We start from the raw sequence: 27459 nt of genomic DNA on the forward strand, positions 1-27459 counted from the left end.
TATGCAGTCTACGCTCCAGTTGTAAAATGACCATATGGGAACGTGCCTTTGCCTAGGCATAGTAGACATGATTTCATCCTTTTCATATTTCCTGTTCGTTCTTCGCATCTGATGACGCCGCGTGGAATGCTCTCGGCGTTATGGACGCTGGTCCATGCCCTTTCCAAGAATAGAAATGATGTTTTCCAGTTTTATTCCCATGCGCTCATATTGGAATGAAACGCTATCTGTAGACCTATGTCCAATATAGGTAATCTTACACAACAATCAAACACAATCTATGTGTTTGATTGTTCACTGGCCTATAGACTATGACTATCGCCAAGATAAATTAATTTCATAATTAAGCATTTGGTAAATAATTTACGCGGAGAAGGAACATTGTAGACTATACGTGAGAATTAGGGAGGAAAGCCCAATTTTAAGACCGTCTGTTGTCCTATTCATTTTTTTAATGAGAATGCTAATTATAATAATCTATCAGTCTGCTCTGCAGTCCTGGCACATGGAGAGGTTTTTGCTCGGAGCAAAGTCGCCTGCAGAGATTAGCTGATTTGGTACGTTCTGTGATGTTAACGTCACAATTTTGGGGTTTAAAGAGAGGTGTTAAACACCTCTCGGACAAAGCAACCTTGCTGTCACACACGCAAGCGTGAATTCTGACGTCCTGCGCTCCAGAGCATTTCATTGAGCCCTTACTTTGAGATCCTCCCCGGTGGACAAGTAACCTAGTACGGTGGATGCTCTACCAACGGAGCTAGAGGATTACAATGGTGTCCATCATTTATGGAACGACTGCCAATTAACGCAACAAATCGATACATAGCCACATCGTCTTCTGGACTTCAATATTCCCGCGGTAATGTAAAGATGGCGAGACTGCTCCACAACTTGCTGTTGTTGACAGTTCGACTCACGTTAAAGATCAGAGTTATAGGATATTGGTCTTTGATATACGGTTATTGTGCCCTCTGCACAGCCGTAGCGCTTCTGAAACTTTGGTGGAGCATCCTCATAAGGCCGTCAACAACCTTTCAGTGGGCAATAAGAGAGAACCCCCCTGCTTGCCTGAATGACACGTCCTTGGGAACACATTGCTACGTGAGAATAAAGGTAAGGTGTACGTTACATTACACGAAAGTCTCGACGTTCTGTTTGCATGGGTAGTACGAATGGAATCCTCCGAGCTTGGTGTGGGCTAGGCTGACAAATTGTGCTAGAGGCACACGCAAACGATATCAACAGAGGCGGGCCGGGCGTGAAATGAAATCGTGAGACATTTATTGACGAACCCCTTTTGAATATTGTTGTAACACTGGTTTATTTTCCCGCTTGTTGCAGCCTTGCATTATCTGCTCAATGTTAATCGCAAACCGTTCCCCCCGCGGTGCTGAAGACAGCTCCGTGCGCAATTGGGCTTTGCTATCGGCTAGTGCTATTGATCAACAATGACAATTGGATGAATATTGGTCACTGACAGTTCTATGCGCTGTGTTCTGACTCAAACTTTCGATGTCGTTTCAACGCTGCGAGAAAAAAAAATCAAAACAGATTTAATACTGTATCAGTAGGTATTTGACGTACTTAACAGTAGTTAGGCTACAGTGTTTTCCCTCCGTCGTCACATACAGTATGTTGGGCACTGGCTGTTTTTAACAATTGTTTTCAGAAAGCACTTAATTAATAACAGAAATGTATACAGCTTTAAATAAAGGATAACAGTTTTGTGCGCAACACTGAGGAGATGGGATATGTAACAACTATTTCTCAGAGAGCAGAGTACAGAGTTGAATAATGTTGATCATGGATTACAGATCCTATAACTATGGGAGGCACAATCCAATCCATATTGTGAAATGTATTATGGCAGTGGCTAGATATGAATTGGAACATAAATGTCAAAGTTGGGATAATGAATGTTGCGGCTGTTAATATTGCCACAAAGTCTTTACAAGTCTGGTCTCCAACCTGCATGTGTTTTATGGCCCTATAAAGTAAACAGCTGTGTGGAAATGAGGCTTGCATCAGGGCTGACAGTTACACCGCTCGTGACAAAGGGCACCGAGGCATAAACATCAAAGACTGGCCTGTGTTTCTAAGCGAGACTGATAACCGTCTCTCATCTCTCTCTCTTTCTCTCTCTCTCTCTCTCTCTCTCTGCCACACTGTTCATTTTCATGTTTTTCTCTCATTTTCTCTCTTTCCTTCCTCTTTCTCTTTTTGTATCTCTGCGTCCTTCTCACTTCTCTCTGTACCCCCGCCCAACTGGCTCTCCAACTCCATCTCTCTTTTATTCCCCCCCTCCATGCCACTGTCCACTACCATCTCTCGTTCTTCTTCCTCCTCTTCTCTCTGTGCTTCTCATCATCTGGACCACCGCAGGAGTCCGGTCTAAGGTTCCACTATGTGGCTGCAGGGGAGAGGGGCCGGCCACTCATGCTCCTGCTGCACGGCTTCCCAGAGTTCTGGTAAGGGAGTCCATGTGACACGCAGTCAGCACACCCACCTGGCACCTGCCCACCATACCACCTGTCCATCAGGCTAAAGACATGGAGACATGTGTGTATGTAATGTGCATGTGTCTGTGAAAATGGCACACAACAAAGTACCTGAAACACGCTTGCACTCACCAAAGCACATAGCCGAAATGCTATAATCACTTGTCCGCAGAGAAATCTCCACTATGTAGGTTAACACTGTCAGTGTTTCACATACATTGACTTATTTGTGGCGGCCCACCACAATATCAACATTGACCACCACGCAATGATTATCAATGTTGTACTATTTCAATTGGATGGAATTCTTTCCTTGTAGAGCTATGTGCACCTTTGTAAAGCCTCTCCTTGTTTCTCTGCCTCTCAACGAACCTACATGCATGTTTAAAGGCAACATTAATAATCCTGCAAGGCATAGAAGATGACTAGAAGGCTAAATTGTGCTTAAATCTGGTTAGCATCATAACCCTGCTGCGCTAATTTGTTAAAAACTTTTGCATTCAAGTTAATTTTGCAAACCTACCACCACAAATAGAATTAAATTCTGTGGGAAACACTGACTGTTATAGGACTTGGCTTTTAATCAAATAGTGAATATCTCAGTGTGGCTTCACAACAGTGGTAGATGGCATAGAGATCGGAGAGCAATTGGGAATTCTCTGTCCATATCAAAATGTCAATAAAAAATAATTTCCTTTATATTTGACAGATGGCTTTATTCGAAGCCAGCTTATAGGAATACCAATGTATGCTCCAACTGAGACGCAAACACTCAGCTATACCAGCTGTGCCATGGCATGTTTATTTATTATATATTCCATATAGGTTATTCCCATTCATATTATTTGCATATTTTTTTGTAGTTCTGTAATTGAAACCATTCCTGCAAAAAATCCCCCAATAAAACTCTCTGCTCTGTCTCTCACCACAGACTATCTCTGCTGTTTACTCGGTCTGTGCCCTTGTTTTGATTCCAAAGGCGTATTTTCTTCCGGATCATTTTTCACTTTAAGTGATATGAGGCACAACCACGGCAAGCACCATTGGGAGAGCGGGGGTGCTGTCAGAAGCCTTTAGCCTGACCGTAGCTCACGGAGGAAAGGAGAAACAGAGAGAGAGAAAGAGAGATGGAGGAGGGAGAGAGAGAAGGAGTGGACAGCCACTTCATTACCATGGCGTGGCTGCTTTCTGCTCCACTGGACATCCTCAAAACGAGCAGGAGAGATAGAGAAAGAAAGAGAGGGAGAGAGAGGAAGAGAGGCACACAGAGAGAGAGTCCACTGTTCTGCTACTGATGCAAAATGGAGGATTATGTAAAAAATAGTCATAAGTGCAAAGTGGTGTTTTACCTTGACGTTTGAAGAATAGGAAGAAATGTGGGCGGGTATGGATGAGCCTCTGTGTGAGTGTGTGTTTGTGTGTGTGTGTGTGTTTGTGTGTGTATCAGTGTGTGGTGTATTGGAGCCTCGGCAGGCCTGTTTTATTTTAAACCTCATCTATATTCTAACATCCTGGGTTTTTTCGTTGCTGTGTGCTGATACTGAGTCATCAGAATCTCAGTCAGGCCTCTCCACCTTCTGCCGCTCTTCTCAGCTCCAGCTTCACGGGTGACACAATCTTCAGTTAGGGAGCTCACTCTCTCTTTTCCTCGCTCTCTCTCTCTCTCTCACTCTCTTTTCCTCCCTCTCTCTCTCTCTGTTTGTATTTCTCTTTCTCTCTCCCTCTTTCTCCATCTGTCACTCACTCTCCCTCCTATTCTGCAGGAAGAGCGTTGCCTGTCTGACTGAGCAGAATCTCCAATGTCTAACCCTGCATTTTTCATTGGTCAGTGGTCACCCTCTCCACTGGAAACAGCCGTTGCTTTTTTAATCATTCATCCCAAGCCGCATGTTTCTTTTTCTCATCTCAAGTTCAAGGGCAATGTCTCGAGGAGTTGAGTGCAAATCTTCTGTGGAAACACAGTTTGGCTTGAGATTATCTTGAGGGTGACAGCTAGTGCAAAACTAAGTAAAGTTAAGACACTCTTAAATAGTGGAATACACAATTCTTTACTGTAATTAAAAGAGTTGCATAAGGCTGATTTTCTTCACATCGTCAACTTCGTATTCATCTGATGGTACTAATTTAAACGCAGTGTGAAAATAAAAGGTCCCTGACAGTCTGTGTATTATGTTTATGTAGGTTTTCATGGCGCTACCAGCTACGAGAATTCAAAAGTGAGTTCCGTGTGGTTGCTGTGGATATGCGAGGCTATGGAGAGTCTGACCAGCCGCTCTCTACGGACAGCTACCGTCTCGACTACTTGGTCACTGATGTGAAGGACATAGTGGAATATCTGGGTGAGCTCTGTTTTTCTCTCCTTTCTTCTCTCCTTCTCTCTCACTCTATTACTCTATCTCTCTGCTTCTACTCTTGTCCCTGTTTTTTCTCTCACCTTATCCACAAGCCCTAAAATAACGGTTGAATAATTATGCAGTCTGTAAGGTTGCTCTGAGGTGACAAGATAGGGCAGGTTTTCAGTAAGCATGTTTGACCTTGGTGAGGTCATTTCGGTCCATTTCTTTCCTCTCCCTATAACTCCCAGAACTGGAGTCTGGCCCATATCATGCTACCTACAGTGTTGATATGCTGTAATGATATCTTAATATACCTTTCTGGCCTACACTCAATCTTTCTTACTTCGGTCTTCCTTGTCGTTTCATTGTCTCCTTATGCATGGCTTTGGTCAGTCACTTAAGCTGTTTAATTGACCCCATCAGTCTTCCCCATCATTACCGTCAAGAAAGACAAATGGCGATGTCTTGGAGTGCTGTTTTACTGTCTGTCGTTGACTCACTGATGAGGTCAGTGAAACTCATCCTCCCCTGGTGGCATTGTCCCGGGCCCACGGGCTCCGCAGCGCCCGCTCCAGTCCGACTCATCAGAGCACGGGGCAGCGTTTGCCTCTGACAGGTTACTGAGCAACCAGCCGGCTAATTCATGCCCCATGTGCGAAAATTTTCTCCCAAACATTCTCCCCTAATAGCTGACTCATGTTCCCCCACTAGAGCCTCTGTAGTCTCCTTATGAAATAAGACAACTCTGCCTTCCCTTAGGGTTCAGGGGAACCCCTTAAATTAAAACCAGGCTGTTCTCCCCTAAAAGCCCGACATGGTGTCCAGAGTGTGTTTACACACTTCTGCGTATGAGTCAGACAACACATTATGTGTGCACATGACACTTGGTTTTCCTCACACTCCCTCCCAGAGCCTCATACAGTAGATGTATCACGCATCTCGCACGTCCTCACCCCTGATTCCAAACGTTTGAGTCGCCCACTGACAGATAAGGGACAGAGATGGGGACAGTGTTGTGTCCAGCGGCGAGAAGGAATGAATGGCGGGATGAACTGATGAGGAGATTATTTAGTGAGGCTGGTTAATATGATCAGAGTGCCTCCGGGGAGGAAATGGTGACCTTGATCTGCCATCTTAAGTGGCTGAAATTAGATTGTGTGTGTGTGTGTGTGTGTGTGTGTGTTTGTGTGTGTGTGTGTGAGGGGGGCGGGGGGGCACGGGGGGTAGCAGAGAGAGTGGACCGGTGGTAGGAGTGTGTGGGGTGGGCGGCGGGCACAGTACTTTTCCAGCGGTATCCTGATAGGACCCTGCTAAGGACTGGTGCCTCCCCTCCACCCTGCGCCCTGCTCTCCCCGCTGCGCTAAGTGAACTCATATTAGGGCCTTTTCTGCTCCACTGATTCTAATGTGCCCTCATCAAATGCACACACTGTCGCACACACACACACACACACACACACACACACACACACACACACACACACACACACCTGCAGCCACAAACACACACACACACACACACACATACACACACACACAACACACACACTCATACTCATAACTGCAAATTCAAAGGTCATAAAAAAACACACACACGTTCTGTTCCAACACCTGTCCCATCCCATCTTACAGTTATGCTCAAAATGCAGAGATGCATCACAACTAACACAGATACACAAAATGATACCAAAATGCAAAAGTACATTAATATAGACACACATTCACATGTGTTGGCCTGCAGGCATTCACAAGCACTAACACAAAATACTCACATAAAGATAGTCACTCACTAAAGAATAAAGGATGGTTCCCTCTCTTTCTCCCTGTCTGTCTTTCACGCTCGCTGACCCCCCCACCCCTCTCTCTCCCCAGGTTATAACAGATGTTTCCTGGTGGGGCATGACTGGGGCGGGACCGTTGCGTGGCTCTTTGCCATCCACTACCCAGAGATGGTGGTCAAACTCATTGTGCTCAATAGCCCTCATCCCTCTGTCCTCCAAGGTGAGCTTTCTGTGTCGTAGAAGCCGTCTCTGTCAGGTACACATGAACACACACTCTCTCTCTCTCTCTCTCTCTCTCTCTCTCTCTCTCTCTCTCTCTCACACACACACAAAAGCACACACACACGGACACGTAGTAAGTCAAAATTTGTCATTTTCCCTCTCCTCTTTATCCTCTCCTCTCTGCTAGTCTGCTCTCCTTGCCTCCCCTCTCTCTCCTCTTCTCCTCTCTATCTCACTGCCTCTCCTCCCTTCTTCCCCCTCATTCTCTCTGCTTTCCTCCCCTCTCCCACTGTTCCTCCTTCCCTCTAGCCCTCTCTCTCCTCTCCTCTCCTCTCCTCTCCTCTCCTCTCCTGTCTTCCTCTCTGGTGCCTGAATGGCCCTCATGTGGTGAGGCGTGCCTGGAGTATCTGTCCGAGCGGCGAGATGTGTTTCTGAACTCGTTAATGTGATTAGCATCAGTCATTAGGAGGAGGCCTTATTATTTCGCCCTCCAAGTGATCCTATCGAGTGGATCCAGCCTCCATCTGTCACCCCTCCCTCCCTGTCTCCCCCCCTCCCTCCTTTAGGGTTGGGTTGAACTTGTAATTATATGGCTGGCATGGGCAGAGGAGGGCATCTTTTTAAAACAGGCCTCTCACGCACTTGTGTCTGTGCTGTTTGTCACGCATGTGACTCTTTCTCTGCCAAATGCATTATGTGAAGGGCTGGTTTTATCCACACCGGTTGGCTGACTGTGCTTTTCTCTATTTCCCACTCTTTTCTCCTCTTTTCACTCTTTCTATTTTCTCTTCCCTTTTTTGTCTCTCTCTCTCCTTCTTTCCAGATTATGCCCTACGCCACCCCAGTCAGCTCCTCAAATCCAGTCACTTCTTTTTCTTCCAGCTGCCACGCTTCCCTGAGCTCATGCTCTCTATCAACGACTTTAAGGTGGGCTACTAATGTGTGTGTGTGTGTGTGCGTGGGTGTGTGTCTATGTGTGTGTTTTAGTGTTATGTTTTTTTTTGTTGTTGCATATGGCAGGAAAAAGGGGGAGAGAGAGAACGATGACAAAGGGGGCTCTGGCTTTCGATCAATGAATATCCCATTAGGCTTTTTAAGTGCTGTTTTTTGGGTGTCCCAGGTCGTAGTGTTGGACGGCCTCCCACTGGCAGGGCCCAGCGTCGTTTGTTTGGTGGATGGCCGCCCCATAAACCGCGTGATGGAGCACTCCCTGGGTGAGGGAGGCGCTGGTGCCCAGCAAAGCTGCCATTTATTTACCTTCGGCGCATTGCTGGGACGCTTTATCTATCTTACGAGACGGGTTTCGCCGCAAAGGCATTACCACCGAAGGCAAGCCTTTATTTCAAGTTGGGCTGTGGGAGTTTGTCAGTTGCAAACCTTGTGGCGTTGCCAAGAGAATCTGTCTGTCTGTCTGTCTGAGGCCAGGCCTGTGATTCTGTCTCACAGTCAAAATGCGAAAGGACCTGGGAGCCCATCCAAACACAGTGACGAGGCACACATAAGCATCAAAGCAAAACCAAAGCTGTCTATTTGATTTAGTGGTCAGAATACAAAGTCCAAGAATATAAAGCATTGAAATTTGAGATGAAAATTGTAAAACATTTGATTTATTATGCTAGAGTGTCCGGGCATTGTAACACTGGTAGCTCTCTGACCGTAGAAACACACTGGACTCCCATCTGTTTCCACTCCTGATTCACACTGCAGACAAAAACAGCAGCAATGACTCTTGCTAATGGGTGCCAATTATCTCTAAGGATGGGCTGGATCAATGATCCCCATTGGCTGACTTGGATAGCAATATTGGAGGCCTGGTCAAAGTAATTATCTCTATTGGGTAATTAATCGAATCAACGACCTATTATGAATCTACAACTGGTTTGTGGTGGAGACATGGGTTCACCAGCCATGCAACCAAAATATGTGCTTGTTATCCATCAAGGAAAGTACATAATTGTTATGTTAATAACAGTTAAACATTATATACCCTGGGGTATATGGCACTGGGATTTGTGTATTTGTTGTAAATAATCTGGAATATGTCAGATTGTAAACATTAAATATTTCCAGTTGGATTTTAAAATTAGTCAGAATTATATTACTCACCCTCAAAGGATGTGATATTTGTAGTTGTTTTCAAAAATAGCTTGTTTTTGTTAGTGTTTGTGCATAAAATGTGTCATCTGGGGAGAGACAGAATAACATTTATGTTTTGCATGTACATTTTGTAATTGACTAAGTATGCAGTTAGCAAGGCATGATGACATGATCTCGTCAAATTCCTTTAAGGACCACAATGCTGCTTTCAGCATATTTAGATAGTCAGGGACGATCCTTGCCATCCTAATAAGTATATATACTCTTTTGATCCTGTGAGGGAAATAATAATAATCAATAGCTCTAGACCTACTACTAATGTTAGATAGCACTGAAATGAATGGCTAAACAACCACCGTTATAAAAGTCAAATAGGCAACATGGAAAGAAAAATACTGCTCTGGTAAAATCAGATGTTTTGTTTATTAATGCATTGTGGTGCCCTAGTTTTGGTTACAAAAAAGTGCAGACAGCACTTTTAATCAAGTGAAAATCGGAACTGGGATGGGCTGTTTTGTGGGATAAATTAAATGAATACTATGTAATGTTTATTGGATTGTAGTTTACTTCTTATGTTTAATGTGGATATCAGATACAATGCTGAAATCCTTCAGATAATGAAACAAATGTTCCTTTATGGTCAGGTTAGTTTGTATAGGTACCATAGTAGAACATCTACTATTTTATGCAATATTCCATTAAGGAAATTATGTGACTCTGTTTTATAATCTCACAATGGTGTGACTGGAGCATGAAATACAGATTTGTGATTACATGACGTGTCATTAATAGGAATAGGAGTGAATTGTTCAGACACAACTAAACTGTAATGAGCATTATGAACATTTGGATAATATAGTGATATTGATGTGAATTATACAGTTTCAGTAGGTACATCCAGAGTTTGTATTCAGGGATGCAGTGGTGCTATTTTCGTGACCCAGTTTCAACAGAGTGCCAGCAATAAACTGTGAGATCTATGTTATGATGCCAAGTTTGTCAGCTAAGCTTGTCAGTGCACCTCTCCTAATTACCTTGTAATAACACAACACACCTGCCACGCAGGCTTGAGTTACACCACACAGCACTGCTGCCTCAGCACTAGGAAGGAAGGAATTTTTGCTGTTCGACTATAGTGTAGTTGAACAATTATGCCTTTGTGAAACCAGTGGAATCACAAACTTTTTACCTCAGAACATTCCTTGCAGGAATTGTCATACAGTAGATGATGAAAATGTCCAGAATGACAACACATTCAGTGGTGCACCATCAGATCATGTTATATTACACCTTGGAATCAGTCACTCTCTGTATACATCAGGCTGGTGCTGTGACTCCTGTCAGGGTGAGGTGTGACCCGGGGGGTCCAGTACCCTTACAAGCTGACCTCCAGCAGCGCTGCTGTGTCTGCCAGTGCAGAGCTCTGCCTCATCCTGGCACTGTGGTCCGCCCCTCAGGCTTCCTCTTCTCCCTGGACCCATTAATATGGCAGTGGGGGCTAGCCAGGCCAGGTGCCTGACCGAGCTGCGGGTGGCACTGACGTGAGTAAGGCTGTCAGGGACTGTCGCCTCGATAACCCGGAGAGAAGCCGAGAGCGTAATTGAATAGGATTTTGTGGAGGGAGTTTGGCCGTCACAAAAAAGTAGTCTCTCTTTTCTCCGCTTATTTAGCTTCCGGACTCTCCCTTTAGTGTTTTTATTCTATTTAGCTCTATTGCTTTATTCCTCTTCATCATTCTTCCTAATCCTCCTCTATCACTCTGCCTTTCTCCTTCTCCACCTCTTATGTCATCCTTGCTCAGTAAATATCTTTTCTCCTTTCATACTTCATTCTGTTACACCATACTCTTAACTCCCTACCCACTACTCTTCCTCTCTGTCCCCATCCGCACTTAGGCTTTAAAGAGTCTGTTCACCAGCCGCAACACGGGGATTGGACGCAAGGGCCGCTGGCTAACCACTGAGGACCTGGAGACCTACCTCTACAACTTCTCCCAGCCCGGGGCCCTGACTGGGGCACTCAACTACTTCAGGAGCATCTTTAAGTGAGTTAGCCGACCAGCAGACAATAAAACATAATATACAGTAGTACTTGGTTTGGTTGGATGGGGAAAAGAATCTAATTTTGTAAGTGTAAGTGGCATGCTCCAGGATTCTATAAATAAACACTTGGGTGAAAGTGCACAGCTGTGTTACTAAATCAGTAGAGTATTGGGGGTTTACCCCAACAGCTGTTTTGGTGTTGAGGTTGTTTCACTGGTGCCCTCTAGTGTTTGTAGACTGAAACATGTGCATGCTTGTGGTTCTGCAATTTGTATTTTTTATTTGGCACATACATCCAGCTGACTAAATTCTGTGGGTCCAACTTACATCAATAGTACAGTTTCCAATTATGTATTCTGTTATTTTATGTCAGTGATATTAGTCATGGGGTTTCCAAGTTGCAACCAAGTGACCCAAGCTCTTTGGTACAAAGCTTCTATTGATGATACAAGGAGCAATTTGAAGTCAGAAGTATCTTTGTATCTGTTCCATTACAAAGGAGAATGGAATGGAAACTATTTAATTGGGTCACAATCTGCTTTTTGTCTTGCTGTGAGCTTTGTGACTTCGACATGCACGGCCCTCTATGCACTGAACTCTCTAGCCTGTCTTTGTCAGATGGGATGCCCAGTGTTAGCTTACAACAAGGCTGTTGTCACTTGAGGCACTATGCACAAATTTATCTGTTACAACCATCCAAATAGAGACAAATGATAAAGCTCACCAAAAGCAATACTATTTTTTGTTTTTTTCATATACATTTAAAAGATTGAGAGATTGCAGACATACGCCAAAAGTGTAGTTACTCAATTCAGCATTGCCACACGCAGTACAAAGTCCTTTTTTTAATGATTGTTTTGCAGATCTTTAACTACACTCTCAGCATTCACCTACAGCATGCACATAGAATATCCTGTATATTCAGTCCATTATTGCACAGATTGTTTCCTCCTCACTTGACAAGTAGTTCACAACATTTGTTTACGAGCATGTGAGATGAACATACATGGCTGAGCCCTCCATCTGTTCCCAGAGTAGTTGTTTGTGGTGTGGGTCCCTTTCCCTCTCAAGGCGGGGAATTGACGTGTATGAAATCAGCTGAACTCAGATGGTTGTATATCTGCTCTAAAGTGTGCCATATGAAAACATTCACTAATGCAAGCAAGCGTAACTAGTTGGAGCTTGGAGCGGTATGAGAATAGAAGTCTGGGTGAAATTGAGGCTGGCGCAGGTTTGTCAGATGCTGGGTGCAAATATGCAGGTTCTCCATGTGTCATTATATTATATTATCATAAACATTATAATGTATTTATATGCTGTAATATATTGTCAGTGTAATATCATGTGTTGTCTATTATTACAAGTAGTTGTTGTAATTGTAGTAATTGTTTTTTTATGTTTCTGTAAAGATGAGGAAAGTAAATGTACCTTGCTCCTAGGTAGGTACCTTGTCATTTTAAAACTGTTGAACCAAGCCTAGTCAATATGCTACTATCATGGCTAATGTGTTGGAAAAGACAGGGAGTGCTTTGCAGATGGTCCATGGGTTTTGCTTTACAGATACATCAAAAGGATTTACATCCTTATGGTGTGTTTCTGCTCCAGTTGACTTGATATTTTTCCATGCAGAAGCATAAGAGATGTTATGCTCAGGTTAAATTAATTTAAAGTACATCACATCATATAAGAATGTCACTTGACATTATGTACATCACATATGATAATGTATTTATGCATAATGTATTTAGCATTTGTTGCTGGGTGCATCTGTTTTCATTTCTTTCTGTTTTATTTCTCCTCCATCATCAGCTACTTGCCGCTCAGTCATAATGACGTGAGGGCTCCAGTGCTGCTGCTGTGGGGGGAGCGCGATGCCTTCATGGAGCAGGAGATGGCCGAGGCCTGCCGCATCTACATCCGCAACCACTTCCGCCTCAACATCATCTCGGGGGCCAGCCACTGGCTCCAGCAAGACCAGCCCGACATCGTCAACACCCTCATATGGACCTTCCTCAAGGAGGGAGAGTGCCGTAAAATGTACAGGAACTGAGCGGAGCCTCCGGACGGAACCTTTTCCCTCCCACTCCCTCCTCGCCAAAGAGGGTCGTTCCTCTTCATCCCTCCCCCTCCTCCCTTTTCCCCTGTTCCCCATGTGAGGGAGTGTGGCAAGAGGGTGGTGGGGTGCATGAGGGGATAAGAAAATGCCTGTGAAAAAATTCAACCAACATTAAGATAATGCAATCGTTCTTTTCAATTTAACACATCTCAGATATTTTTTTAAACATGTCAAAGTTAAAGCAGGGGGAGAAAACAAAACAAACGAACGTTTAGAGAAAAAGCACATTTTTATCAGAGGGAACACAGAGTAGCGTGTTTCACCTGTTTTCCCAGATGTTTTTTGCACATGACATTCGCCTTAAGAGTTTGTTGGTAATGACATTTTACAGAGAACAAAAATAACTAAAGTGTGTGGCAAAATCTCCTCATGAGTTTGTATTGTGTGGTGCCTTTTTGACTTAAAATTGTACCATTTCTTGCGATGTAAAGTTGTGCCATGTCCTTTTGAGGTTGAGCTGTGGCGTGTGTCTGCTATCCTGTAAGTGTCACCAGATCGCTACTCTCTTCTGACACCTTTCCCTCTGGGATCTCACTGTCCCCCCCCCCCTCCCTCTCTCTATCAGGTAGTGTTGTCTTAAAGAACAAGAAAAATCTATTATTTTGTAATATTCTGATGAATTTTTGCGCAGATATTTCAGAATGTTGTTATTTTGATCTTCCTGTATGATAGGGGCAACAATTAACTACTGTAAACAGTGATGGTTAAATATTGTGCACTTTTTGTATCTCTTCCTAAACACTTGCATTTATGAAATTCACTGAGCCAGTTCTGCACACCATTTTGATTTTCTAAGCAAATAAATACTAGCTAGAAGCCTTCTCAGAGCCATGTTTGTTCTTCTCATCCATGTTCCGACAAATTGACAGACCAAAGCCAGCGCTTTCAAAGACCCTCTTAGTATCACAGTCATGCACAGGCTGACTCCGCTTTTCAGGATGTCAAACAGTCATGGTAATTCATCCTCTTATCAAAACAAGACCCACATGCTGGTGGCCAGCCGACAGGCATTGGGGACTTACAGGGAGCCATATCGTTGATGGTGTCTTTGTCCTGCCCTTCTCAGCCAAGCGTGACCCAGTTGCAGAATCACATCATGGACCAGGCATTTAGATGCATGGGAGGGGAGAGGGGACAACCACGTCCTCCTTCAGACTGGCTCTTTCTTGTCCTCATGAGGTGTGCCCATCTGTGCCCAAGACAGATAGAGAGCATAATGCCAGCCATCTTGGGTGCATATGCCCCTGTCTGTCATCCGCACCACAAATGCTCATTTCAGCTTCAGGCTCTTTAAGGAATTTTGATTGCCTTCTTATACTAGGCCTATTGTTGGCAGTAGGTAACACATTCAAGGTCAAAGCCATCATCACTGCTGTTAGTGCTCCAGTAACCTTCCATTTGTCAGACAACTGAGGAGTGGGTTCCCAGACAGGGAGACCTAGTTCTAGATTTAAGAGTCTCTTTAGTGGACCAAAGTATATAGTCTAAAATGAGGTTTAGTCCCTGGAAACTGAAAGTTTCCAACTGGGCCTAGGTTATTTTGGTGAGGAGGAAATGGTAGACTAATGACAGCTAAATAACCAGTATTGTGAGGAATAGGGAAGGCAAGGATGAGGATGACCAAAGAATCCAGCAGGCCTCGTGGAGACCCCCCCCCAATCTGTGTTTACAGGTAAGGTAAACATGTAGGCTAAAAGATTTGCACACAGTTCTCCTGTGGACAGCAAATACCACTGCACTGAACCAGGCATCATTGTGCACTACCCTTGGATCCTATATGCTTATCCTATCAACATAGTCAGTAACACACTGAGAAGACACAATCATTTTGTAAAAAATAAAAATGCGATTCAAACCTTATGCGCAACATCCAGCATGGGGTACCTCCTGGGCGGGGATACTTGATGACGTCATTGTTGTGAAGCAGCGTGGTGTAGTGAAAATGACAGGGAAGGACGCTGTCCATTTGTTGTGGGTCCAGTAGACACAAAGAGGTGTCAGCAATGTACGAGTTTATTCAGAGACACTAACCACAACTGCCTTTCTTTTGGATTTGATTGCAATAGGTTTTTTGTTGTTGCGTGGAGCGCTGTAGTTCCGTTTATCAGTTCAGTTAGTGACGCTGACGTTACCAAGGCTTGCTAACATGTTGGCTGGCTAGCTTGGTAACTAGCAGCAACTTACACACCTACCTACCATTGATTTGTGTTTTTGAAGGAGGAGGCATATGGAACGAAATGTGTAAGTGAATTTTTTGACTGCTGTGGGATTAGCCAACCTTTCTTTATTTTATTAACATTACCTATGCGATATAGATATGTATACTTTAGACACGGAGAAGCACGTAGCTAGATGCAAATACAGAACTTAATTTCTGCTGAAAGTAGCGGCTTTGGCTTGGGTAGCTAGCCTAGCTGTCGGCGATAGCTAACTCGCTAGCATGGGCGTTAGCTTGGGATGCTAGCAGCATATTCTGCTGACAGGTACAGCCCTCTTGAGTACTTAGTGTAGGCAACCAAGGGGCCAAGATACTGTTAACTTAACACTTCATTCGGTATACGTCTGTGCCGAAATTATATAATATCGGGGAGTTGCAATGCTCAATATATCTCATGTTAGCATATTGTTAACATGTGATACCCACCATCCATTCAAAAATTGCCTCGGTTGCCTTGCTGGTTGAAGAGTTTTGAAATAAGGTCGAACCGAAAAACTGTTTTGAAAAAACTGTAAAATGTATTGTCATGTTTGAAGAATGTAAAGTTACATATTTAAATGTTAATTATAGCGTTGTAGACTAGGCCACAGTGTTGTTGTGTTTACTGTACTTGTATTCTGAATCATACTTAGCTTTATTAGCCTGAAATGAATGAACACGTTCATGGTTGCAACTCACTTTCACGAGGAAGGAGTGACCAAGCGTTTGGACTATATTGCATAATTCAGCTTGGCAATTAAAACAAACGTGCTCTTGAAATCATGCACAATGCATTTGTTGTTACTTTTTGTTTGTTTCCCGTGAACATAAGCAGAACCACTACTTGTATTGCGTATTATGTGTCACTTGGTTTAATCGTCATTGATTGTCACCAGTGTATGTTATAAACTCTGTAGTGTATCGATAAATTGATCAGTTCTATATGTGTGCTATAGTTAGCCTTTAACTTAGTTTTGTTCAAAGGTCACACATTATATTTATCAGTGTTTCCTGAATGGCATATAGGTCCTACAAAGCAATACTGACATGCACTTCTCTTACTTATCTCCTCTTTGAGGTGTGGTAAATTACCATTGAAACACGGCCCGTGTTGGAGAGGGTAAGACCTTCAGGGAGCCATTCAATAAGATTTCATAATTTGTTTGTAAAGGACAACAACATCAGGCACACTGCTTCTCAAGTAAAGACTGACCATTCATTATTTAGGTTAACAGCTAATGAGAGAATGTTCATTCTCTCCTCAGATTTGCATGCATGTTGTGGCCACAATACTGTTGATTTGCACAACACAACATGTCCTTATCAATGGGGAACACCATGCACTCCACGGAAGCACTTCGGGAATTCCAAGCAAAAGAGAGAAAGACCAGAGCCAGTGTCAAGAAGTGCCTCTCTCGTGCCCTGTCAGAGGATTTCACAAGGTAACAAGATTCTTGCAAACAACAAAAGATTGGGAAAATAATGCATGTTATTAACGCAGCGTAGACTTTAAAATGTGTCTTTGCTGATCTGATCACAAGTGGACAGTGTAAACGGCCTCTCAAACTACTTGCCAAGGATGACCACATTCACCAGTGATTGACCACACTGACCAAGGGTTTGCTTACATATCTTTTGCAGTGTAAACCGTAATGCCTCCTTGATGCATCCCTGACAAGTAGGCTAAATTTGTAGTGAGAGTAAAATAGGCAGTGATGAAATCTGTGGTGGGCAGCAACGTGTCTAGCTGTACATCTTGGGCACGGGTATAATCAACGATATGTCTCAGCTGTCCATTCAGTGAGCCAATAACCCAAGGCACAATTCAAGTTTCACAAAAATATAAACTGGCCCAAAATGTGAGCCTCCCTCCAAAGTTAGGAAGTTTCTTAGCAAAAGCTAAGATTGAAACCTACATTTTGAAATGTAGGCCTATGTTCTCTATTTTTGATTATTTGCTGCATAGCAACTGTTTATATTCAGATCTTATTTTTCTTCACTCTAAGTACTAAACTGTTGGCTAGTGGATAGGTTATGTTATATGTCTTTGTTTACATGAGTGGAATGAAGAGTCTGTAGAAAAAATGTTTGGATTGTACTGGCTCTTCTTTGTCTTACTTGTGTAGGCGGGTTGGTGCACAGCCAGTGTAGCCTGTTGCTCTCAGACTGAATTGCCACAGCTATGCTTTGAAATGGTTAGTGAAAGGAAGTGTTTATTAAAACCCTCTAAGGGTTTGGGCTTTGCAGAGCACAATTGAAAAGCATTTAGAAAATGTTGGTCTAAAACAGTGGTCCCCAAACTACGGCCCGCGGGCCGGATACGGCCCGCCACCTCATTTTGGGTGGCCCCCCAAAACATGTCTGTGGTATATAGCATCTGCCCCGCCCCCATTCATTCTCTATGGCGAGTCTAACAATACACATGAAATATTTTTTTTGTCCACTGGTGGTTGTTTTGCCGCTGTTTCGCGTTTGCCATCGAAAATGGAATAAACCTACCTGCAAACAATGTAAGAGGCTTATGCTGACTGCATCAGTGCTCAAAGTATTCTAAAAGTTTATCAATATTATTGTTAAAAACTAACTTCTATTCAAGTCATATTTCTGGGACTTTCTGGGATAATTATTTCTATTTTTTATTCACTCTTCAAATGGTCATACAAATTCACAAAGTTCTCATCAGGTGAGTGAAAGTTAGAATGGTGGTCATTTCAAATGTTTTTGCCAGCAACTCTCATAGTTTGAGAACTTTTTTTTGTAGAAAATTATTTGTAGGATATTGCTTGTTCACAACTTGAGCTGTGTATGCAAAGACACAGAGTTCACACATTTGAAATAAAATATACTTTTGGGACTCCCTGCTAATACTTTTGGGAATGCTAAAGCCTTCTTATTAGCATTATTTCATTTGAGCTACATTTTACATGGTATGATGGCAATATAAACACAGCTAACAATGGTATTAAATTACAGTAGCCTATGATTAAATGTAATGGAATATTCAACTAAGGTAGACTGTTGTTGTTCACAGCACTAAGCTATTTATGGTTACTAATATTCTGAGTATCTGGCCCTCTCTTAGAGCCAGGCATAGTGAGCTGGCCCTCGGAAGAAAAAGTTTGGGGATCACTGGTCTAAAAGGAGAAAAGCTGGCCAAAAGATTGAGTTGTGGTTTGGTGTTGTCCAAAACCAACAATGTTGATTGATTTCCTAAGAACTTTTTAAAACATCTCTCTCGGCTTATGCTTCTGTAGTTCTTTGTGAAAAGCCTTCACTCAGAACCAACGGCAAAACCCAGTTTGATGGCTACATTCTGGTGTAGTATCTCTCCCTCTCTGTTTCCCTCCATCTCTCTCTCACTCTCTCTCTCTCTCTGTTTCCCTCCCTCTCTCTCTCTCTCTCTCTCTCTCTTTCAGTCTTGCTCTCTTTCCCTCTTTTTTCTCCTGACCTAGTGGTACTGAGGATCACATTAACAAACAATTAAGAATTGCAGATTAAAAGAAAATTAAAGCAGAGGGTACAGCATGCTCATATTCTACAGCAGGTGCAGGTGGGCTTACAATGCTGGGCCTGTAGATGATCATGGCCTGTTTTGCAAAGTGCTTTCTGGCACACGCTATCCTGAGTGAACAGTCTGACTCAGGGGGTCACAGGGAAGGGGAAGGTCACACAGAGGGCAAGAAGAGAGGGGTGGGCTGTTGGAGGAGGGAGTATGTTTTCTCCCCACACTTTGCAGCTCCCTTCATGACCCACTTGGCTAGCTGTTGCCGTGGGGAAGTAACTGTGTGTGTGTGTGTGTGTGTGTGTGGGTGTGTGTGTGTGTTATTTACATGTCTGCTATTTACGTGTCTGCTAATGTGTGTGTGTGTGTGTGTGTGGGCCTTAGGGCTCAGTGATATTTCTGGGTCACCCAGTTGAGTCACTTAGGAGTAAAAAGTAGTGTGTGTGTGATAATGATGGTGATAGTGGTGTGTGTTGAAGTGTTCATGTGTCACACTGTGGAAATTACTGTTCTCACGTCCAACTCTACTCTTCTTCTGTCATGTAATTCAGTCAGACAGTTTCACAGCCCCAATGTTCAGATTCTTGTTTCATGTCCGAGCTTAATCTCCAGTCATATATGATCTAGGGAGGGTTTATACTGTGATCCATTTAAAAGCCGTTTGTCTGCCATAGACCAGTGAAATGTATTATTAAGTATATGAATATGAGCTTAATAGCTATTCATTTTGAGAAGTATTTATCATATGTAAACATGAAAAACCTTTCAGCATTTCTAGAAGGCTCAGTGGAACATCTAGAGATGATATTACTGCAGTGACCTTGAGCACATTGCCTTAGTGGGAAAGCAGACCAAATCCTTCATGTCCTTAGAGATCTGACACAGATCCTCCCTAACTGGGGATGAAATTGTATATATGCATTTCTTTGGCCTGTTATGTTTTGTTTTTCCATTCATGTTTGGTGCATCAGTAGTGCTTTTTATTCTATCAGTATTTTACCAATACTATTTATTTTGGATTTCAAGATGTTAGCTGCAGAGTAGCCATTGCGCTCTGATCACCGTGGCAACACAGATGGATAACTCACTATTGTTATTGCTCTCTCTCCCTCTTTCTCTCTCTCTCTCTCTCTCTCTCTCTCTCTCTCTCTCTCTCTCTCTCTCTCTCTCTCTCTCTTTCTCTCTCCCTCCGTCCCTTTCTGACCGTTCCCTCTAGGTTGCTGTCGGAGGAGCAGGAAGCAGATGTCACTCTGTGTGTGGGCTCGGCCCGTCTCCGGGTACACAGGGCGGTGCTGCTGGCCAGGGCTGCTCACCTGCTGAAAGGCGTGGCTCCTGGCCAGTCAGAGGTCAGCCTGGAGGACTGCGAAGCTGCAGAACTCAAAGAGTTCATCCGGTATGTAATTCAGATTTTTTTTTTTCTTCAAATCAGCGTTTTTCACACATTAACACATTCTAAGTTGCAAACTTGCAGTTGCAGTATATAAGTAACACAATACTTCCATAAGTGTATTTGATAATAAAGCATGGAGTTATGCTTTCTGCTAAAGGACATGTATGTGCAAAAGTACTGACACTGACAGAGTATGGTGTCACCACATTCGTGTGATACACACACAAGCACGCACACACACACACACACACACACACACACACACTGGTTCACCCACGCAAGCAAGCTCTCTCAGAGCGTCCCTGTCAGAGCCTCAGCCGATACTTAATTAGTGTGCTGTGTCTCAGTGTGACCTTCTGTCTCTGGCCACGCTTGTGTCTCCACACCCATCCGCTCTTCACACAGCGCTCTCACTGGTACACCGATGCGCCAGTGCGTCCCACACCACGCAGTACACAAATACAGCCGGATCTGGGACGAAAGGATGTAGGATTAGAACTCTGTGGATGCTGTTCCAGGTTGCTGTCAGCCCAAAGTCACACCCAATACATGGAGAGGACTGGATGACCAAGTTTGATATGATGTCTGGAAATTGTTCAAAAATTTATTATGGTCATTTTAATTAAAACCAGTATATTTTGAATAATTATCAAATAATCAGTTGAAATTATAGGCTCTACCAGCAGTAGCTTTGCAGACATTTCACATACATTCTTCCCTTTTTAGTATAGTGGTGTGATTTCTCAGATAGCTCCTTTTAGACTTTGCCATCACTGAGTACATGTATATCAAGTCAGTGATTACAATACCACTGAAATTGTGTCTGTATTTTGAAACGCAGTATCACTTATTGTCTGACAGATGGCGCCATAGAGCATCTATAGAGAAATTCATTAGAGGAACAGCAGTGCAGCTGTGCACTGGAAGCTCTAAGGAGGTTCTGCACTGACATGGGTTATGACAGCAGTTTGAAACACTTCACCGCTTTTTGAAACAGTTGTACACTTCAAACATGCACTTTGTAGTGTGGATAGGTGAGCTATTTGTTGTGGTGTTTGTAGTGGTGCTGTTAGGTATTGGTGGCATGGAGTAGTGTTGATAAGGATGTGAGTGTCGTGTAGTATAGTGATGTGAGAGTGAATGCGTGTTACTGAAGATGAATACCAGAGAAGGAGTTTCACTCAGTCCAGTGTCTGCAAATACAATCACTTCCTTTTCTGTCAGTGTATGTGAGCACTGCCATCCTTTGGGTGATTGTGTCTTTGTTTGGAGTGGCAAACCATGTACCCTGTATAACTGACATCGCCATGAAATTAAATCCTAGTTTTAGAATCAGAACATATAATATCATCAGAAATTATATGTATGATAATAAAATATATTCTTTGTAAAATTAAAATGTACAAGTATTGTATGTAATTCATTAAAAACCCACCCAATGGATTAGCAGAGAGAAGGGAATTTTAATTAGGCCCCATGCAAATCACTGATGCATGCTGTGTGTGTGTGTGTGTGTGAGCGAGAGCTTGAGAGAATATGTGTGTGTGTGTGTGTGTGTGCATGTGCCTGCCTCTGAACACTCACATCCTTCTCCTCAATGTCCATTGACTTGTCTCTTGTGTCTTTTCCCTGCTGCAATATGGCGGCGTGTGGAACTCTTACCCCACAGGAGGGTGTACTCAACTGACCATTGCCCAGGGAAAATCAAAGGGCTACCAGAGGGGACGCAGATGAACGGGGTGCATGCCGACGTGCCTGATTACCTGGACTCCACCTCCTGCTTAGACTCAGGTGAGCTACAGTAGACAGGAGCAGCCTGTGAAGGGCCTCTAATGCCTGTATTTCCTTCATAAAAGTGCCCCTTCACTCAGAACAAAGCACTGGGAAAGAACACATGCTCTGCTCCTCTCTATTTACAATGCTTTGGTCTTTATAACTATCTCTTGTTACACAAGTGAATATAAATGAGAATACTCCGCTTTTCATCATATCGAGACATGAAACATATATCTGTTTGCCCCTGGATCTTTCTGAAGTCAGGACTGTCACACGCCCAGCTGAACTTCTCAGATAAGACCCACATCTGACAAAACAAGGGGGCCTTTCAATGTAAACCAACTCATGTTACATACAGATGTTCTACATACAACATGAGAAACATGCACAATTACCAACCAGTACCAACTTTGTCATTTGTTATAAAAGAAACATCAATCATGATTTGAAAAAAAAAAAAAATGTGGTGGGTTTGTGTGAGGTCATGCAACCTTAAAAACCACCGAAGGAGTGGTAAACACTTTCTCCTTAAGCCACTTAAGCGCTAATCGTGTTTAGCCTCTCCACCTCTCCTGTGCCACGCATTAGCGGACATCTCCATGTGCTCACTGATAGACTGCACAGTCACTTTAGAGGGAAACAGCGTGCCTGCTAACTGTATTAGTGTTGCTCCCAATAACAGGCCTTGTCCAGAGCATTCAGTTGCACATACTCAGGTTACAGTAAGCAGCCTTTGTCACATCATTTTCTCCCTTCCATTTCCTGCCTTTTACAGTACAGTTTTGGTTGTGTAATTAAAATCAGTCAATAGCAATAAAGAATACTATACTATATTATATAGCAAAACACCTTTTGTTGTGTCTGTTTTGTTGTGATTTGTAGTCTGTGGCTGTAGTGGACATTGCTGTTTAATATTCATGTGATGTGCAACAGTACATGAGTACAAAGTCATTTGACCTTTAGCTGGCACCTCATGAGTTCTGTTTCTTTCCCCCTTCTCTTTCTTTTTTTTTTCTGTCTTTTCCTGTCTACCTCTCTTTCTCCTCACTCGCTCCCTCCTGCAGACCCGGTGGTCCTGGAGCCGGCGTCTGGGCTCGGAGGTGACCTGCTGGCTCTGTACGAGAGCGGAGAGGCATGTGACATCACTATCCAGGTCGGAGAGAAGCACTTCTCCGCCCACAGGTAGCAACACCTTATCACAACCTACAACACAAGCCTGTTTTCTGTCTGCCCAAAGCCCACCTCAGAGTCCTCCACAGACAATTACAGACATCACAGATCATGAAAGATCAGAGTAAAGAGACCACCACCAGTAAGCACTTAGCACAGCTCTGATGAGCTCCAGTTAAAAATACAGGCCTAATGGTACCAGTAAGCTGGACGTTTTTCTTAAATGGTGCAATAGATTTTCATGGAATTACAGGAACTGCTACATGTAACAGTGATCGCAGACTTGTTGCAAACTTCCATCAGTGGTCTCATGGTATTATTGAGAACAGATGCACAGAGTACCTGGATAAAAAGGCACATGCTATAGTTCAGATGCTACACAGATATATATGAATAGCACTGGACCTGTACCAAAACAGTTTTACTGATGTGTTCTCACCATTAATTGCCTTTGTCATTGATAGATGGTTAGCTCAAGCACATTGGAATTTAATTTATATAGTGTATTTAGTTTTGTTAGTTTTCTTATCTTTCTTATCTTCTACTGTCTTTATTGTACAGTGGAGTTTAGTTATATGTTTATACTTATACTTATGTTTACCATTTCTGCTGTAAGTGCATGTTGTGTGTGATGTCTGTATGCTACTGAGACCCTTGAATTTCCCCTTGGGCAGTGGTCCCCAAACTTTTTCTTCCGAGGGCCAGCTCACTATGCCTGGCTCTAAGAGAGGGCCAGAGACTCGGAGTATATCAGTAACCATAAATAGCTTAGCGCTGTGAACAAAGGCAGTCTACATTAGTTGAATATTCCATTACATTTAGTCTATAGGCTATTGCAATTTAATACCATTGTTATCTGTGTTTATATTGCCATCTTGCCATATCAGTGTAAAATGTAGCTCAAATGAAATAATACTAATGATAGCATTCTCAAAACTATAAGCAGGGAGTCCCAAAAGTATATTTTGAACTCTGAACTTTGCATACACAGCTGAAGTTGTGAACAAGCAATATCCTACAAATAATTTAAAGTTCTCAAACTATGAGTTTTATGAAGTGGTGGCAGAAACATCTGAAATGACCACCATTCTAACTTTCACTCACCTGATGAGAACTTTGTGAACTCTGTATGAATATTTGAACGAGTGAATAAAAGATATAAATAATTATACCAGAAAGTTCCAGAATTATGAATTGAATAGAAGTTAGTTAGTTATTAACAATTCATTGATAAACTTTTTAAAGTATATATTTTTGGGGCTTTTTGCCTTTATTTGGGCAGGACAGTGGAGAGTGAGACAGGAAGCAAGTGGGAGAGAGAGATGGGGTGGGATCGGGAAATGACCGCAGGTCGGACTCGAACCTGGGTCCCCGTGGGCGCTCGGACCCGTATATGGTACGAGCGCCCCCCCAATTGATAAACTTTTTGAATACTTTGAGCACTGATGCAGTCAGCAGAGGCCTCTTACATTGTTTGCAGGTACAGTAGGCCTACTATACATTTCATTCCATTTTCGATGGCAAACGCGAAACAGCGCCAGTGGACAAAAAGAGTATTACATGTGTACTGTTAAGACCCGCCATAGAGAATGAATGGGTGAAATTACGGAGGTTATAGTTTGACAATGTCGTACTCCCGTGCGGGCCGGATCCTATATACCACGGACATGTTTTGGGGGGCCACCTAAAATGAGGTGGCGGGCCGTATCCGGCCCGCGGGCCGTAGTTTGGGGACCACTGCCCTTGGGGATCAATAAAGTATCTATCTATCTATCTATCTATCTATCTATCTATCTATCTAGCTAAGTTAATAGGATCTGATGTTCTATCTATTTCTGGAGTCCTCTATCTAACACACAACCATATATCTACTCACACAATAATCTCTCCTCACATGGGCTATCGAGTTCAAGTCACAGATGCCCTGCTTTACCTGACAACATGCTCTTTGTTCTTGTCGTGACTTAAGACACAGTGGAAGTCTAATTGCTGACCTTACTCCGCGTACAGGCCCTTTCACACTTCTGTCACGGAAAATTCTGGAAAACACAATATGAATGCCCTGACTTTTTCTATCTGTGTGAGATGCATGCCACCATGATGCACAGGGTTCCTGCTGTAAAGGGCAGTTAGCACTCACCGTGGAACCTTTAGTTGCCTCTGTAACCATGGCAACTGCACTGGGTCTTTAGGGGCAGGTTTTGGTTTTTTTTTGCGGGGCAGAAGCAGTGAACAGAAGCGAGTGTTGGAATGCGGGTCTTCCAGCTCCACTGCAGCTGGATCACAGAGGGCTGCCCAGATTTTCTCTCTCTCTCCTTCTCCCTCTCCCTCTCCCCTCCTCTCCTCCTCCGTTTTCCTCTTGTTCCCCCCTCCTCCTCTGTGGGCGCTGCAGGAGTGGGGTGGGTTGGTTCTCATAAGGACACTCATCAGTATGGGAGCCCACTGGTGCCTGCTGCAGCTCAGCGCTACACCAGAGGCTGCTAATCTCTGTGATCTTTCATTCACTTTTTTCTCCTCCTCTTCTCTCTCTCTCTCTCTCTCTCTCTCTCTCTCTCTCTCTCTCCCACCCATGCATGCTCTCTCGCTCTCTCTCCTCTCCTACCTTCTCATTTTGTCCCTCTTGCTTTGCTGCAAAATTGCTCCCAACCTTTCAGCTTGTTCTGCGCACACACACACACACACACACACACACACACACACACACACACACACACACACACACACACACACACACACACACACACACACACACACACACACACACACACACGAGTATATTCCCATATTCTCTGTCTTGCCTCTTTTGATAATCTCTCCTCCTACATCAATAGTAATTGATTTCAATCTGTCTCTCTCATGAGTTATCAGCATCACAGTATCTGTCTGGCTCTTTGTCTCTGTCCTCTTCTGCCTTATTGAGATGGTAGTGAATCATATGCCGCAGAGCACATCGCCACAGTTTGATGAATGCTGAGCTCTTCCACCTGCGTTTAGGCACAGAAATGTACATCACAGTGCAGATAAATTACGCCAGCGTGACGGCGCGGGCTGAGCTGGCGTAATCTTCAGCCGTTGCTAGATCACCCAGCACTAATCCTGCGCCATTTCACTGCCTGATGTTAATCTCTGGTGTCCTTGCTGTGAGCGCAGGTGTGTTTGTGTATGTGTTTGGTGTTGGTGTGGAATGGGCAATACAGTGTGTGGGTCTTGATGACCTCTCCCTGTTTGAGGTGTGTGTGTGTGTGTCTGTGAGTGTGTGAGAGAGAGTCACATGCCTCTATTTGAGTTATATGCCTTAAGTGGGTTTTGTGTAAGCGCTTGGGTTTGCTGCTCAAAAATACATTTAATTTGGCAAAACAGTAGACCTCTATGTTCTGTGAGTCTGTATCATGTACTTTTCATCACATTGCCCAAGGTGTTTGGTATTTAGAGTCATCTGTGGTAATGTGTTTTGTTTACAGGCATGGAGAAGCTATTTCCAGCTCCATGTCCCTTGTCTCCTTCCTGCTTGATGTCAATTAATATCAGGCCCATCAAATATTAAGGGAATTTATTCTGTTTATTCTTGAGCATCACACACACGCTCTCTCTCTCTCTTTCTCTCTCACACAAACACACACACACACACACACACACACACACACACACACACACGACACGCCTATAATTAGTTCTTAGTTATGCAGCTCTCTGAGTGAAGCTATTAAGTGGAGGTATAACTGTAATTCTGCCTGTTTCTCCCGAAGGTTCCATAAGATGTAAGCACACCCATAGTGATATTTAAGTCTTTTTCCTCTGCATCATTCTGAGATTGAGTAAGCATCAGTAGCTGGAGGAAGCAGCAGTAGCTACTAGTTTCCTCCTGTGATCAGCACAATCTCATTCCCACAGCTTAGCTTTAATTTTTAATTGTCTTCATATTTGTGAAATGCTACAAAACAATGCCACAAAATGTCACATTCTAGCTGTTTTAATCAGTCAGTACAACAGGAAACTATTATTCCAACAATTTCTGTCAACAATAGTTTCACTTAGTTACAGATGTTCTCATTTTAGCAACACAGATGGGGGGAAAAAATGAACAGTATCTATATCTAGTTGTGTTTGGTTTGACCATGGTTGGCGTTTGGCTGGATGGTTGAATAGATTCCCATTGCTGTAGGCTTCATGATCACAGCATTCCCCCTTCCTGTGACAGACTCCTGGTCCAGTCGCCCTCGCTGTGGAGAGGCCCCCACTCCTGGTTAAGCCCTGCTGTCTCCCTCGCCGCCCATCGCTCTGATGGACGCTGCGCTGTCTCCGCCAGCTCAGCCTTTAATGATTACATAGAGAG

General features: G+C 43.4%; 2 protein-coding genes across 3 annotated transcripts in view; both read left to right on the top strand.

The window, feature by feature from the left end:
- Positions 1 to 870: 870 nt before the first annotated feature.
- Positions 871 to 13025, top strand: ephx4 (epoxide hydrolase 4). Its single transcript, XM_076277314.1, has 7 exons — positions 871 to 1113; positions 2383 to 2468; positions 4680 to 4837; positions 6706 to 6834; positions 7660 to 7763; positions 10829 to 10977; positions 12785 to 13025. The coding sequence occupies exons 1-7, from the start codon at positions 871 to 873 to the stop codon at positions 13023 to 13025; spliced, it is 1110 nt and encodes a 369-aa protein (XP_076133429.1).
- A 2029-nt stretch (positions 13026 to 15054) lies between these two features.
- Positions 15055 to 27459, top strand: part of btbd8 (BTB domain containing 8) — a 42634-nt gene continuing 30229 nt past the window's right edge. The window contains exons 1-6 of one of the 2 annotated variants that reach the window (XM_076278427.1): positions 15055 to 15332; positions 16367 to 16408; positions 16554 to 16730; positions 20007 to 20183; positions 21850 to 21971; positions 23021 to 23138. In XM_076278427.1, coding sequence (XP_076134542.1) covers positions 16603 to 16730; positions 20007 to 20183; positions 21850 to 21971; positions 23021 to 23138 — 545 coding nt within the window. In that variant the 5' untranslated portion in view covers positions 15055 to 15332; positions 16367 to 16408; positions 16554 to 16602. The remainder of the gene's footprint in view (positions 15333 to 16366; positions 16409 to 16553; positions 16731 to 20006; positions 20184 to 21849; positions 21972 to 23020; positions 23139 to 27459) is intronic. The other variant, XM_076278426.1, reaches the window with a different exon arrangement.

This window comes from Alosa pseudoharengus, unplaced genomic scaffold (assembly GCF_046254945.1).
Source record: "Alosa pseudoharengus isolate Yale_2024_CS ecotype anadromous, Long Island Sound unplaced genomic scaffold, YU_APseudo_1.1 YU_APseudo_1.1_scf_11, whole genome shotgun sequence".
In the NCBI taxonomy this organism is placed as follows: Eukaryota; Metazoa; Chordata; class Actinopteri; order Clupeiformes; family Clupeidae; genus Alosa; species Alosa pseudoharengus.